This window comes from Diceros bicornis, chromosome 25 (genome assembly GCF_020826845.1).
Source record: "Diceros bicornis minor isolate mBicDic1 chromosome 25, mDicBic1.mat.cur, whole genome shotgun sequence".
Classification (NCBI taxonomy): domain Eukaryota; kingdom Metazoa; phylum Chordata; class Mammalia; order Perissodactyla; family Rhinocerotidae; genus Diceros; species Diceros bicornis.
In genome coordinates, this window is record NC_080764.1 from 21921169 (window position 1) to 21937747 (window position 16579).

Genomic DNA, 16579 nt, shown 5'->3' on the forward strand with positions numbered 1-16579 from the left:
TAAGTAAAGAGCTTTGTATTCCACCTGGTGATCTTATTATTTTTAAGATTTATGTCACATGTTCCAAATTTTAAACAAATGCGTATGTTCTTCATTGGTCACACTCGTGGCAAAACATTCAATATATATTCAACAAGAATTTTATTAAGAACTCAGAAGATACAAAACTTGATCAAGTGAGTTGAGAGAAAAAGCTTATGTAACCCAAGCCTATAAGGATCTTAAAAAAAAATCAAATACAGGGCCTCTTTAAAAAGATTTTTAAAATACTGATTGAAAACCTTTGAATATTCTTGCTTTTTATCTCAGTGCATCAACTTTACTGAAGATAGACCCAAAGTACCATGAATTGTTCAAACTGCAAATATCTGAACTCCAAACCAAATTGAATATAAAGCACGTGATGCAATTTACCTGATATCCACGGACAAGCGTAGTTTGTAATTCTTTCAAAATATACTGTAGGTAGCGCACACCCAGATCTTCTATTATTTTTGCGAGAGTGCTGCGTGCAATGTCTCTGATTTCCTGTGCTCTGTTCTTGAGGAGGGCACACACTTTCAGCAAAATACTAGAAAATGAGAAATTGGAAAACGACTAATCAAATAAATAGAAGCAAATAAAAATATAAACAACCTTTAGTTTCTTAATTGCTTGTAACCCAAATTTCCCAGTTAGGATCCTAAATCATAGCAAATTGTGACAGTACTTCTCCTCTTCCTGACAAAGGAGATTCAAAAGTCAGGGAGAAAGAACCAATTTTTGAGTTGCAATGAACTTTTCTAATTTGTCACACAACATACCTTGGCAGATTAGCTTCCATAACTTCTTTTGGAAGGGACTGCATTAGTTTAACCATAGCAAAAGCTAAAGGAACTCGAACCACTTCCTCATCATTCACAACCTTGGATTTTATGAGCTTGTGTTCTTCTTCCCTTTTAGTCTGAAAGAAAAATTTAGGTTCAACTAAAACGAAAGTAAATGCATCAGGGACTTACCAACACTGCAACCTTGCATTTGAAGGATAAGGTCTTTTGACATATCTTATGTCCATTTCTATGTTTAGTGTCTTTAAAGAAAATTATGCAATTTGGGAATAATCCTTTAAAATTATAAAAGTAATAGGAATAAGAATGTTCTCAAAGGAGCAACCAGAAAAAAATAAAGCCAAGTTTTCACTGATGTGGGTTGTTTGCTATGAAATATATAAAAATCATATAAAATTTGTGTCAACTGGGACTTCCAAGTGTTTGAGTGACATTGTTGGTTATTATGAAACACAGTGTCGCAAATATGGTTTATTTACAAATATACAAAATGACCAAGTCAATATTTTACACCAGCGCTTGACAAACTGTGTCTGTAAAGGGCCAGATATTAAGTAATTTTTGGCTTTATGGCCTCTGTTGAAGCTACTCAATTCTGCTGTTGTAACGCAAAAGCAGACTTAGACAATATAAAAATGAATGGGTGTAACTGTGTTCCAATAAAACTTTATTTATTAAAAAAAGGCTGCAGGCTAGATTCAGCCCACAGGCCACAATTTGCCGACCTGTTTTATAGTGAGAAGGAATGGCTCTGGGGCCGGCCCGGTGGCTTGGCGGTTAAGTGCATGCGCTCCGCTACTGGCGGCCCGGGTTCAGATCCTGGGCGCGCACCGACACGCCGCTTCTCTGGCCATGCTGAGGCCGCGTCCCACACACAGCAACTAGAAGGATGTGCAACTATGACATACAACTATCTATTGGGGCTTTGGGGAAGAAAAACCAAAGGAGGAGGCTTGGCAAAGATGTTAGCTCAGAGCCGGTCTTCCTCAGCAAAAAGAAGAGGATTAGCATGGATGTTAGTTCAGGGCTGATCTGCCTCACAAAAAAAAAAGAAGGAATGGCTCTGGCTTCATGAGAATGCCCTTCTAAGTGTTACCCCTATTAACCAAGGGGAAAGAAGGCTTTTGAAAAGTAGAGAAGTAGCGAAGAAGTAGAAAAGGGCAACATACTCTAATTTTTAATAACCTTTATTGGAAATAGGAGTCATCTTAATATCTACTTTGGAGATAGAAAAGTATACTTATCTGTCATATCAAAATCATAATGAAGAAGGAACACACTGCCTAAGCTGCAACAGGAGATGAACATGAAGGCGACGAGATAAGAGAAAGGAGGTGAATTATGAAATGTTGAGATAAAAGGAAACCCAGAAGCTGAAGTCAATTGATAACAGTTAGGCGCCTCAGTCTGACAGGCCCCTACAAAGACCCGAGTTCACACAGACCTGCTGGGCCCCAAACCAAATGATTACCGTAGATGCCAGGCATCTATGAAGCCTGGGTAGGATGTCCCCAGTTATGGCGCCTTGGATATTTTTAATTGTTTTCTCCAATTCTTCCTTATTCCGAGGAAGGACAGAGATGGACTTCGTGATACATTCGGATTCCTTAACTGATGTCCCTTCACAATCCCCTGGATCAGGGTTTCCCAGTTCTTCATCGTTGTTTGACAAACTCTTACATCTATTTTCCTTCTCTTCCTCATCCACATGCTCTAATTCCATGGCTTCCTCCTCTGGCAACTCAGTCACTTCTATTGTGTCTGTGTTTAGTAAACAACAAAAGTCACCTTAAACCAAGTAAGCAAACAACACAGTTGTGTTAAGTACTCTTTTCTACCAATGTCCAATAAAAAATATCTAATCACCAACCATGGGCAGGTGAGATAAGTGCTGAGGAAACAGCAGTAAATGAGAGGGTTATGGTTTTTTTGCTTCCTCACAGTTTAGAGTCTAATGAGGGATAGAGACAAGTAAACGGGCAATTATTAAAGAGTGTGGAAGAGCAAGTACAGGGTACTTTGGGAACATTGGGAGGATGTGGGGCAGGAGGGTCTTAACCAAAACAAAGCTTCCAAAGTACTGTGGTTGGAGGTTTCCAAAAGCAAAAACCTACATTCGTGAGCATGAAAACCATAATGGCAGCCAACAGTTCTCATGCAGAAATGTCCTTCATTACAGGATTCAGCTTATTAAAGAAAACTAGGCAGTACAGTATTAGGCAAGTCTAGACTTGATTCTGCTAACAAGCCCTGTGATCATAGTCAATTAATTAAGCCTAGTGGGGTTTGGATTCTCCACCTGAAAAATGGAGAAGGCACCTACTTTGCAAGGCTATTGTGAGGATTAAATGAGATAGTCTACAATGTACTTAAAAATATGTGTCTCACACTTCAATGACTTTCAAAAAATGGTAGCTGTTAGTCTTTATTTTGTTTATGGGCTGTGTAGCTTTGGGAAAGTTGGTTTATTTACATCTCTGAATCTCAATTTCTCATAAAAATATGGGGTAACTAACAACTAAAGTTCTTGTAAGATTCTTATGAGGACAAACGAGATAATGTCTATAAAAGCCCAGCTCATAGTAGTTGATCAATAAACGTTTCAAACTTCATTTATATCTAAGAAGAAAAGAGATAGTTAAGCAAATTAAGCATTTTAATTTTTTCATGTTTCTGTCTCTGTAAAATTGTAAAATGCAGATTCAACTGACTGAAGATAAACTGTTAACGGGCTTTAGCACATTAATTGTTTAAAATACAAATGGTTCCTACAAATTCAAACCAGTCTTTTCTATTCATTAGTGTGGCTTGAGAGTGACTTTATCATGAATGAAAGAATTAGAAAATTTCGAGTAGGAAGGAATGTTGCAATAGTGCAAACTGGGAGCCAGAATCTTTCAATATCTTTAGCCAAAATAATCAGGATAAATACTTTGACCTATATAAGTGTTCACTCCTTTCCTTATTTTTCTGTGCTGGCCAGAACCTCTAGTCCCACATTCAATGTAAGTAGTAGTAGTAGGTATCCTTGCCTCATTCTGGTTTTAAAGCAAAGGCTTTTAATCCTTTAACATTTGAGTAAGATATGTTTAGGGATTTTTTTTTTTATTGAGGTAACAGTGGTTTATAACATTATATAAATTTCAGATGTACATCATTATATTTTGACTTCTGTATAGACTAGGTCATGTTCATATCTTTTCACGTTAAGGAAATTTCTATCCCTTGTTTGATTATTTTTATCATGCATGGATATTGAATTTAATCAGCTGTTTACTGTGTATCTATTTACATGTTTTTTGTATGCTAATACATTAAATTCCATTAACTAGTTACACCAACTTCATGAGTTAGTGGGCGCTTCCTCTTTTTCCACCGTGTGAAACTGTTGGTATAAGGTTGAAATTACCCACTCCTTGAATGTTTGTAGAACTTGCCTATAAAACAGTCTAGGTCTGGCATTGTCGTCAGGGGAAAATTTTAAACTTCATTTTCTTCGATGGTTAGAGATCCATTTAGATTTTCTACTTCTTCTAAAATCAGTTTTGGTATTTTATTTTTCTAGGAATCTGTATACTTCACCCCAGTATTCAAATTTATAAGTACAAAGGTCATATTATCTTACCTTTTTCATTTAATTGTGACCTTTCAAAATTCGTAACATTGTTTATTATGCCTTCTATTTTCATTGATCAATCTTGTCAGAGCTTTGCCAATTTATAATAATTTCAAAACTCTATTTTTAGTTTTGATGATTCTTTCTATTGTGTATACTTTGTATTTCATTAATTATTGCTGTAATTTTTGATTCTTTTCTTATATTTTCCTTGCTTAATGCTCCTTCCACACATGAAGGTGATAAAATTGGATTTCTACGTGAATAATTTTCACCCATACAATTTAGACTGGTCTCTTCTATTGTTAAATAAGTTTCTATAAGAACACTCAAACCATTCATTTTAACTTCCTCCTGATTCATTCATTGGTCACTACTGTAAGAGCAGAAAGAGGCAATAAGTTGACTTTTTCCATCTTTAATTCATCATCATAAATTATCTCAGAATGAGATGGAAATCTAGCTTAAGAAAGTTTTAAAAACTTACTTTCTCCATTCTGAATTTTTCTCATTTGTTCTTCAAGAGTTTTGTGGTCAAAGTGGAATGCTTCTAACACTATTACGAGCAAACTATTGAAAAAAAAGGTACACGGAAATGTTCATTTGATTAATAATATCATTTGACTATTAAAACAGGAGAGGAAACTTAAAGACTTACAAACATTAAAATTATTTTCACGAGTCTTAAGTACTTTTGACTTTAATAAACATTAGCATAACCTCATTAATACAAGGTAAAAGTAAATTGAGATTATAGAAAGACTATTTCAGGAAATAATCCCAAACTCACATTTTAAAAACCAAATAAAAGTAAGAAGGTTTGACCATACCTGACACCCAACTTTTGATTGATCTGTCCTGTCTGTAAGACATGAATGAAATGTTTCAAGTAATATATATATGCTGACCAAGAGAGATGTTTGCAAATAGCTCCAATAACCTCTGTGGCAGCAATGGTTATATTTTCATGCTGCAAAACAAATCAAGAGCATTAACACAGAACAAATATTTGCTAATAAAATACAGAGCTAACTTGGTACATTAAAAAGCTTAGACAGTAGGTGATCAGCAGTTACAGAAAGGAAAGAACGCCCAAACTATACTCCATTTTTGCCCCTGGCTCTAAGCAAAGTTGTGTCAATTAAAGGAATGACATCTTCCTTTAATTAAAGAATATTAACACATTTTGGACTCTTTTCTACTCAAACCTCCCTGATGGGTTCAAGCCTATAGATGGTGCATAAAATAAATACAAGGCGTAAAAGCTGATAAACACCAAAGTTAACTATAGATTGCGTTGCTGAGCATTCAGAGTATACTGCCATGGAGACTTCTCTTTTAGACCATGATGGAGAATAGGGAGGGACTGGATTTACCCTCATACCTTAAACTAGAAACATAGACAAAAATATATGAAACAAGTTTTTGACTTTGAACATCAAACAGTGCAGGTCAGTGTTCCCCGAGAGAAGGAAACAAATGAAGTATGCCTTATAATTACCTCAATTCACTGTGTGGAGAGAACTGTCAGGTTGTTGCACAGGAGGGGAAACCCAACAAGGGCCCTGTGTTGTTCCTGAGTTAAGAAGGCAGAGTTGAGGCTATGGTGGATAGAGTCCACAGGACAGAGTACCAGAGGAAAGAGAGCAACACAGAGAGGAAAGCTGTCTGAGAAAGAACCCCTTGAGTCTTCAGCTGAGTACTGATCCGTATATGTGAGTAAGAAAGAGATAGGAAAAGAACCACCAAAAAATAACAGGTGAAACAATCATCAAAGGTCACACAGGGACAAGAATAGTTCACATTCCTATCAGCCAGAGTGAAAAACCTCATATCACATGGGGCATTGGGTGTTTAGGTACACAGAAAGCAAGGGCCTTAGTTGTAGGGCCAAATTAGCTCTAGACTATAGGCTGTTCCTGCCTAACAAAGCTTAAAAGCAAGCCTCAAGATCAGACTACTCACAACTAACCTAACTGCATCCCAGAACAATTCTCAGGAATACTTAAATACAAATATACCCAGCACCCAACAAGGTAAAATTCACAATGTCTGGCATCTAATAAATAATTAGCAGGCATAGAAAGAAGCAGAAAAATATCTCTAATGAGAAGGAAATTCAACCAATAGAAACAGACCCAGAAATGACACGGATGATAGATTTAGTAGATAAAGATCTTAAGATAATTGATGTAACTATATTCCATATGATCAAGAAGGGAGAGGAAAGCATGAGCGTGCTAAGAAGAGATACATAAGATATAAAAAACGCCCAAATTGAACTTCTAGAGGTGGAAAAGACAATTCTGAGAGGGAGGGTACATTTGATGGGATTAACAGCAGATGAGACACTGTAGAAGAAAAGATAAGTGAACTTGAAGACCTAACAATAGAAAAATAAAACAAAATGAAATACAGAAACAGAAAAACTGTTAAAAAAAAAAAGCACCTCCGTGAGTTATAGCACAACTTTGAGTGGCCTAATATACACTGGAGTCTCCAAAGGAAAGAAGGGGAACCAAAAATATCTTGAAAGAAATAATGGCGAAAAATCTCCAAGATTGATGAACACTACAAATCTACAGATCCAAGAAGCACAATGAATCCCAAACACAAGAAACAAAAAGGAAACTACATTAAGACACATCATAATCAAATGGCTTAAAACCAGTGATATAAAAGGAAAATTTTTAAGGTAGCCAGAAAAAAAAAAGATACATTACACTCAGAGGAACACAGGTAAATAAGATAGACTTCTTGTTGGAAATGACATAAGCCAGAAGACAGTAGAGCAATATTTTTAAAGTACGAAAAGAAAAAAGCCTGTTAAAACTAGAATTCTATACCCAGAAACAGTATCTTTCAAAAACAAAGATGAGAAAAGACAGACAAAGGCTGAAAGAATTCATCACCAGTAGACCTGCACTACAAAAAATTTAGAGGAAGTCTTCCTGTCAGGAGTAAAATGATACAGGATGAATATCTGGATCTACACAAAAGAATGAAGAGCAGTGGAAATTATAATATGTAAGCAAATATAAAAGATCTTTTCCTTATTTTTAAAGATCTCTTTAAAAGACACTTGACTGTTTAGAGCAAAAATAACAATGTATTGTGTAGTTTAAAACTAATGTAGAGGCAAAACCTTTGAAAAAATAGCACAATGATAAACTAATAAGCCAAAAGACATAAAATAAAATCATTTAAAAATATCCAATTAATCTAATAGAAGAAAGAACAAAATGGGACAAATGGAAAATAAAGAAGAAGATCACAGGGCTGGCCCCGTGGCTTAGCGGTTAAGTGTGCGCGCTCCGCTGCTGGCGGCCCGGGTTCAGATCCCGGGCACACACCGACGCACCGCTTCTCCGGCCATGCTGAGGCCGCGTCCCACATACAGCAACTAGAAGGATGTGCAGCTATGACATACAACTATCTACTGGGGCTTTGGGGGGAAAAAAAAAAAAAAGTTAATGTTAAATGGGGCACACCTCATTAAAAAAAAAAAAGAAGAAGATCACAGATTTAAACCCAACCATGTTAATAATCATATTGAAGGTAAATGGTATAAAACCAATTAAAAGGCAGAGCCTGTCAGACTGGATAAAAAAGCAAGACCCAGCTATACACTACCTACAAGAAACCAACTTTAAATGTAAAGTCACAAATAGCTTAAAAATAAAAGACTATAAAAAGATATAACATGCTAACACCAAGCAAAGCTAAGTATGATTTATTTTTTCCACCCACACCTCTTTCCTATTTTACTGCCATTAAACTCTGAGTTGGTAGTGCTCATTGGCTCTTTAAACTGGAATTTAGGGGAGTATTCTTTTATTTACTTAGGTAATTCTTCAAAAATTTTTGAAAATCCTGAAACAATAGAGGAAACCTATCCTTCCACAAGACCATATAATCAACACAGAATAAATTCAAGTCACAAATCCTGATATTACCTCAGTTAGACTTGAATTTCTGGACACCGTCTTTCATTAGTCTATTTAATCAATAAATATTTATCAAGTCCTTACCACGTGCCAGGCACTGTTCTAGGCACTGCGTAGTATAGTGGTAAAGACAGTCCTAAGTTCAAATACCAGTTCTGACCGTGTGTTTTTGAGAACGTTACATAACCTCACTTATTCTCAGTTTATTCTGCTGTAAAATAGTGATAACAGTCCCTACCCCACAGGGTTGAGTTGCGGTGAGGATGAAGTAAGATTATATGTTAAAGTACTTAGAATAGTGCCTGTATCCAGTACAGTGCTAAAGAAGAGGTAGCCATTGTTTTATTTAATTTTTTATAAGCCATTTGGGAAAACAATGACTCTGCTGATTAGCGGAGCTTACCAGAATTAAGCCCTATGATATAAAAATAAAAGAGTGCCATCTTAGTAACGTGATCATTTCTAAGAGGGGAAAATATTTTGTGGTTGTCCTTTGTAAGCTAACAATAGTGAAAATAAGAATAATAGCCACCATTTATAGAGCATTTACTATGTGCCAGGCACAATTCTAAGGGCTTTAGACCTATTCTAAGCCTCTGATCATGGTGACAACATCAATATGGATGCTACCAACCCCATCTACATTTTGGAAGTGTGTCATGGTATGTAAGGGTAGAGGTTTACTGGTTTCTAGATCTAATGCCCTACCTTGAGCATTTTCTCATCAAAAATTGGAGTCATGGCGTAAGGCATGATGTAATTCTGAAGAGACTTAGAAGATAGCATGATTATGCCTTCCAGTAGTTGCTTTGCCAGTTTCTTCAAGGCTCTTGCTCTTCTGTGGATCTATGAGTTAGATAAAATACAAATTAGTTACTGATTAATCTCTCTTACAACTAGCTCTATTTCAGTATCATGTTCTTTTTCTACGAAAAGATTAAAGGAGTGAAATACAGGCCATGTGTTACATGAGCAAACACCTGTGCCTTCATTTGCTTCCAGAGACATAATCCATAGCACTTGTTTAACAATGGATCCGAAAGCATTTACACTTCTTATGAAATGGCAGAGAAAAGTGACACTATTATTGTGGTTTGTGACACCACCAAGGAAATCAGACTCCAGGAAATGATCATCTCTTATGCAAATGTGACTGCTGATCATGAAGACCAAGAAATGAGAAGCTTAAAACTTTTTGGAAAATTAAAATATATCTTTTTAAATAAGACAGAAGTGTTTGAAATGCCTATTTTATAGGCAAGAAAAAAGCAGAATTGCCTTCTACCTGAATGTGCTTCATATTCTCAAAGAAGTCCATCTCTGGATCATGGCAATCAGTAAGCTGTACCAAGTCTTTAAATTCTGGTTGATTTGGAAAGGTTTGAATTAAACAGGAAAGCAGTGTCGTATAATCCTGTTGAATACTCTGCAAATTCAGAAAAAAATCTTTTTTTTAATTTTAAAAAGAATTTGCTTCCTAAATAATATGAACAAACACAAAAAAAGCCATTAAAATTTTTTTAAAAGTAAAACATTCCCACTGCAAAAACAAACTATATAAAATCACAAGAGACTGCCCTCCTTTCCATTCCCACTTCCCTGTCAAAAGTTTGGTGAATGTTTACGCAATTAAGGATTTTAATTAAATGTACTAATCCTTATCACTTTTCTAGACAACAACAGCAGAGGTAGGGGAAAATAAAAACAAAACCCCAAACCGCAGATAGTAGTACTTAAAAGAAAAAGTTACAATTGCAAACCCCAATACCTCTGTCTGGCTCTTCAATCCTTTCCTCAGTTTCTCTAAGAGTGAACGCTGAATGATTTCTCTGTAGTCTTTCTCTGTGACGTTCAAGGCAGCTAGCTTTTTGATGATACTCATCAAGCACATGCTGGCATTATCACTCAAAGACATGTCTCCTAACTGGAAACAGGAAAAAACTCCTAATTATTCTGTGTAATGACTATAATATGGAATATTATTTCCCAATGGAAGAGTTTACAAAATTTTGCCATTGTTCTGTGTAAAAATCTCTACTAAGAAATGTCCCACAAGTACTTCCTAAGGAAGAACCAAACGTAGAGTTGTGAGGAACATAGTAAGTGACTTTGAAAAATCATGCTTAATGAGAAGTGCCACTCAATTTCAGAAAATACTGTGAAATAGACTTTTTAATTAGTTTTACTTCTCAAAGCAAACAGAACAAAAGGTTCACTTAAGCTAGTTTTCAATATTTAATAACAAGTGATCACTGAAAATGACACAGTTGGCTGGTATAATTCTGGTTAGTTGCACTAGAGTTCCTGGTTTGAGGAAAGTAGGTAGTGAGTGTGGAGAAAGTATTCCCAACTCAGCCCACCAGGCAGTGATTCAGAATCCCTTGTGTTGAAATTTGACATGATATATGAAGAATGAGTCCCAAATGGGGAGATTACTTTTTCATATGTTACATAATCCTTAATATCAGATGAGTAACTATAAAATGCCACAAAGAGATTATTGATGCCATGACACACTTCACTGTGAATCAAGGGTTTCATTTTCCCCATTTTTGGGTTTTAATTCAGTTCAGCAACATGGTACTTAATATAGTCCAAGCCCCTTTTATTTCCACTCTATCAATAAAAGAGGGCAAACTGTCAAATAATATAGTTACATAACATTGAAAAATTGAGATATAATTGACATACCATAAAATTCACCCTTTTAAAGTGTACAATTCAATGGTTTTTAGTATATTCACAAGGTTGTGCAACCACCACACTATCTAACTTCAGAACATTTTTATCACCCCCAAAAGAAATCCTGTACCAATCAGAAGTCACTCCCCATTCATCCCTCCCCCTACAACCCCTCGTAACCGGTAATTTACTTTCTGTCTCTACAGATTTCCCTATTCTAACATACAGCTTTTTGACTTTTCAAAGTGCTTCTACATATATTATTTTATTCAAGATATTTGTTTCTCAAATCATGAGAATAACAATATGGTCTTTGCCAAACAAAATATTCTTCAACTGAAAGAAATTTTATACTAAAAACCCTTGTTCTCGGGCTGGCCCGGCGGTGCAAGCGGTTAAGTGTGTGTGCTCCACTGCGGTGGCCCAGGGTTCACTGGTTCGGATCCCGGGCACGCACCGATGCACTGCTTGGCAGGCCATGCTGTGGCGGCATCCCATATAAAGTGGAGGAAGATGGGCACGGATGTTAGCCCAGGGCCAGTCTTGCTCAGCAAAAAAAGGAGGAGGATTGGCAGATGTTAGCACAGGGCTGATCTCACAAAAAAAAAAAACAAAACTTGTTCTCCTCAAAACACAAATGAAGACATTAGGTCATGGAGTTGCATTACCAAAACAATAAAAAACAATTCATAAATTTTTGCTATAACAACCTACCTCCAGATTATAGAAACAATTATGCATAACTGGAATCAGGTAGTTAACATCCACGGTTTGCATCTCTTTAATATAAGAGGTGATGGTCTGGAACGTCGAGAAGCGAACATCAAAGTTGATATCATCAAGATGTCTTTGATCAAAGGCGTTAAGCTACGAGAAATGCCATTGAAACCATATAAATGAAGGTATAGAAATCTTTTTTTTTTTTAAAAAGATTTTACTTATTTATTTTCCCCCCAAAGCCCCAGTAGATAGTTGTATGTCATAGCTGCACATCCTTCTAGTTGCTGTATGTGGGACACGGCCTCAGCATGGCCGGAGAAGCGGTGCGTCGGTGCGCGCCCGGGATCCGAACCCGGGCTGCCAGCAGCGGAGTGCGTGCACTTAACCGCTAACCCACGGGGCCGGCCCTAGAAATCTTAAATAAACAAAAATGATAATACTTTTGAAGTAAAAGAGAAATAAGATTTTCTTTCTTACCTTGACAACATCAGTAATATATTTTAATCCACTCTCAAAATCAGAAAGAGTCTAAAAGAAATGAAAACAGTATATTTTTAGTGAATAAAGCCTTAACTTTTCTGCCCTCCTCCCTTCAACTCCCTGCCTCCAACAAATTTATGTAGAAACAGCACATGGACACCAAGAAAGCTGCTAACATGCTTTACATGCCACAGTTATCTTTTTAAAAAGGGGTGATTTGGAGTAAAAATGAATATTACAGACCTGGAACACTGTACAAAGCAACTGTCTTGACAACTTGTTCTTAATAACAGAGAAGAGTTTTGCTAGAGATTTAAGGAAGCTTGTAGGCTCCAGACAATGTTTTAACAGGTTTTGTACCGTCACCAGAATATCAATCTCTGTATCCTTAAGAAAAAATATTAAGAGAATCATATTTCAGTAATTTATAAAACTGATCGACTTAGCTTTAAGATGACAGCACAGAAAACAAATAACTATGAACAAGAAGTAAAAACAGTAATTGAAAAAGTTATTTCATAGTCTTTAAAAAGTTCTTAGCCTTTTAACTTAACGTAAAACCCACAATAACATCCATTAACAGTTTCCTCCTTTAATTCTAATGGAAAATATGCATAGTTTCAAAACATAATTCCTTCTATTTTCTAGTAAAAAAAAGAGCCAAGAAAAACGAGCTTGCCAAAGAAAAATACACACTTCTGGTTGTCTGCAGATCTGTGGTCTTCTACACCAAATTACAATGTGGTAAGAGATGTTCAGTATATCTACTAAGGCCTTATACATGAGTTTGAGCCATGGGAAGACTCTTTAAATCAAGGCTGAACTACAGTTTGAAAATCATATCAGAAACTCTCAGCTATGTCTGAATGTTAAAACAATGTGATTTTTCATTCAGTTTTGCCACTGTGATCCATATTTAAGATTATACAATGCACTTCTTGGGTTCCAGGTTTGTTATTGATTAAAGTCAGAGAGGAAAAAAAAAATCTTGAAATGGATTAGAAGCCAAACAGGAAAACAAAGGTAGATGTTATAGTTAGATACTGTTTAGGTAGACGATTTTTACTGTTACGGTAGATGATGATGTCTCTACCTTCTTGCCTGCCCCCATTCCTATTTCTGTCCCAATTTTTCTCCTTTATTAAGTTTTATGTTTCTGTATAGTCTTTACACAAATATTTCGGGACAAATACATCACAGAATCTAACCCGTAAAATTATTGTGCACAAATAAACCTACTGGTAAAGTGTCAATTCAAAGACAAAGTAAATGTCCTATGAATTTATACCTGAGCAATATTGCCACGGTGCAGGAAAGGAAGGAGAAGTGTAATGAGTAGAGAACTTTGTTCTTTGTCTTTCATAAACTTGCTGATCCTAGAGAAGGAAAAAAACTGATATGTAAGGAAGATATACAACAAGTTAAGAGTATTCCTCTAAGAAGTTAAACTTTTGTAGAAAAACATCAGCGACAAAGGACACAGGTGGCTTCTAAGTATGTGCGCATGTATAAAAAGTTTAACTCAGTTATTTAGCAGTGCTCACTCACTCTTATTTCTCTCCAATTTAGGCTCATGGCTACTACTCTATTTCTTTTGTAACATCTGATTGTGTAGCTGGGTTATAGCAAACTCCAACGCTATAATCTGGCAATTAGTAATTTCTTATTTTGCAGAAATAACATTTTTAAGGGTCAAGACTTGTTTAACGCTTTATGTAGATTATTTCAATTTAACTCCCACAACAGCCCTACAATGTAGGAATTAATAGCCCCGTTTTGCCTGGAGAAAACTGAGACTCAGAGCAGTTGATGTCACACAGCTAGGAAGAGATAGAGCAGGTCTTTCAAACCCTGGTCTTTCTGGTGCCTAATCTCGCTCATCATCTTTTCATTAGCACATAGCCTGTGATAAAATTTAATGAGTTAAAGTATTTAGTGTGGTTTCCCATTTTGCATAACTCAGAAATACAATAGCATAAGTAAAACATTTAAAAAAAAAGTTTCTGGGCCGGCCCGTGGCTTAGCGGCGCGCGCTCCGTTGCTGGTGGCCCGGGTTCGGATCCTGGGCGCGCACAGACGCACTGCTTCTTCGGCCATGCTGAGGCCGCGTCCCACATGCAGCAACTAGAAGGATGTGCAATATGACATAGAACTATCTACTGGGGCTTTGGGGAAAAAAAGGAGGATTGGCAATAGATGTTAGCTCAGAGCTGTTCTCCAGCAAAAAGAGGAGGATTAGCATGGATGTTAGCTCAGGGCTGATCTTCCTCACAAACAAAAATAAAAAAAAATGTTTCTGGAAGATTCTAGTATATCACTTTTTGTTGTTGTTGCCCAAAGTAACAGAAAAAATAAACTTTCCACAACCAAGTCCTATAACAACTGAGAGTTTAAGACAATCATTTTTTGCTCAGGTTTACCAACCTTCCACTTTCTAGAAATCACAATTACATACTATTAGGTCTGTTGCCAAAGAGAATCTTTAAAAACTCTTGCAAGATCTTCTTGACTCTTAAAAACAAACAAAACAACCTGCTCTTTTAACTTTTATCAATTAAAATAAAAAAAATCAAAACTGTGATCTCATGTAACTCAAAATCTTAATTGAACAAAACAAGCAAAGGCTAAGAAACAAGCAAATCTATCAGTGTACTTTAGAATTTTGAAAAGTCTGTTCTCTTTAATAATTAATTGAAGGCAGAGGCCATAAAAGGTTTCCAATGAATACTCCAGCAGAGAAACAATCCTACATTAACTTAAAAAGGGAGGGCATTTAAAATACTGAAGACCTTTTTGGCTTCTTATTACCATGTTAAAACCATGGAAAAACCAGATATAATTTTTAAAAAACATTAAAACCACAATGGTAATGTTAACTTTTAAGGACCAATATATCACTTACTTTGAAAGAATGCCGAGTTCCTTACTGACTTGTGCCCTATTCTTTTTCTTTTTCACCTTTTCTGCACTTATTGTGGTTTTGCTGAGATACTGGAGAATTGCAGGTACATGAGGTAGAATTAATCGTCCTCCTGTTGTGATAGACTCTGAAATAAATGTTTTGATTTTAATTAACTATTCTCTTAAAGGATAATTGTACAGTATCTTCATAATGACAGACAAGGAAAGCACTCAATTACCATGAAACTTAAATTTCAACTTTAAAGATTAAATAACTTTCTTCTTAGTCAAATAGCTACACCATTAGCTAAATTAAAAATTTATATACGAGACCCCTGAGGCTTTATTTCAACGATTTTTGGTAATAGCAAAAGAACTGTTAGGATAATATGGAAGGAAGAATTCAGAGACATGATAGTGGGAATCATTTGATAATTTCCTGAAGGATAGTTGAGCTTTCCAGACCGTAAGTAATCTGAATTTCTAGTACTGCAAAGAAAATTCAGTTTATATGAATTGGTATTAATTCCTAGAGAAAAGAAACTCTTTTAATTGCATAAACTATTAAGAATCAAATTCTATTGACTTTTTCCTTTCTGAGGGAACAAACGCTACCTCAGAAGTCTAAGAATCATGTGTTTTGTACAGCATACATACCATCTGCACTTTCTGTGTATACGCATCCAGTTACTGGCAAGCTCAAAACTGTTTCTGTGGGCTCAAAATCTGGAAGGTTAAGAAGGTCATCAGCTATTTCCATCACAACACTAGCTGTGGCTTCAGAGAGATTCTTTGCTGAGAGAATTGCAAAAACATTGGTCAGGATGTCACATTCTGGGTGCCCAGGTTTCTGTTTAGCCAGGAAAGGGAAATATCTGCAAGAAAAAAACACTGAAATAGTCATCACATTTCTCAGTAGGTTTATTTCTAAAAACATGTTCCATATGAATTTTCGTGTTGTTCAACAAATATATGTGTGTGTGTATCAACACGAATAAGATTACTCAAAGGGGAAATTGCTTTAAAATCTAAAATTTGATGGATAATAATCCTAGGTATCTAACAAACATAAGCAATTAAGCTGCTAAGTGGTAGAGCTGAGATTTGAACCACAGTCTAAGCCCTTTCTAAAAGAAACGTATTGAAGACAGCCTGTTTTTCAATTATAAGCCTTCTAGAATGCGAATGGTTATACACTCACATAAAAACCAATGTACTACAACATGGGAATTAGGAGTACAAACCAAACAAACACTTGCTGTGTCAGGATACACAACATTCAGAGATCAAGATCATCTGTCAGGGGAGGTAGATGAATCCATCTCCAATGATATAAGCATCCCCCCCAGTGGAAACACACTGATACAGGTAGAGAGCACAAAGGCTTTCCAGCCAAGGGCAAACTA

The 16579-nt window shown here is 36.0% G+C and overlaps 1 protein-coding gene across 1 annotated transcript in view; it reads right to left on the minus strand.

Annotated features, from left to right (window-relative positions):
- The window catches only part of UTP20 (UTP20 small subunit processome component), a 99229-nt gene that overhangs the window by 25838 nt on the left and 56812 nt on the right, over positions 1 to 16579 (minus strand). Inside the window, exons 30-43 of the mRNA XM_058568572.1 lie at positions 15831 to 16048; positions 15175 to 15319; positions 13561 to 13648; positions 12516 to 12659; positions 12270 to 12320; positions 11787 to 11939; positions 10159 to 10314; positions 9676 to 9816; positions 9099 to 9236; positions 5274 to 5413; positions 4931 to 5013; positions 2299 to 2588; positions 804 to 943; positions 415 to 571 (exon numbers count right to left, since the gene is read on the minus strand). Of these exons, the coding sequence (XP_058424555.1) occupies positions 415 to 571; positions 804 to 943; positions 2299 to 2588; positions 4931 to 5013; positions 5274 to 5413; positions 9099 to 9236; positions 9676 to 9816; positions 10159 to 10314; positions 11787 to 11939; positions 12270 to 12320; positions 12516 to 12659; positions 13561 to 13648; positions 15175 to 15319; positions 15831 to 16048 (2044 nt within the window). The remainder of the gene's footprint in view (positions 1 to 414; positions 572 to 803; positions 944 to 2298; positions 2589 to 4930; positions 5014 to 5273; positions 5414 to 9098; positions 9237 to 9675; positions 9817 to 10158; positions 10315 to 11786; positions 11940 to 12269; positions 12321 to 12515; positions 12660 to 13560; positions 13649 to 15174; positions 15320 to 15830; positions 16049 to 16579) is intronic.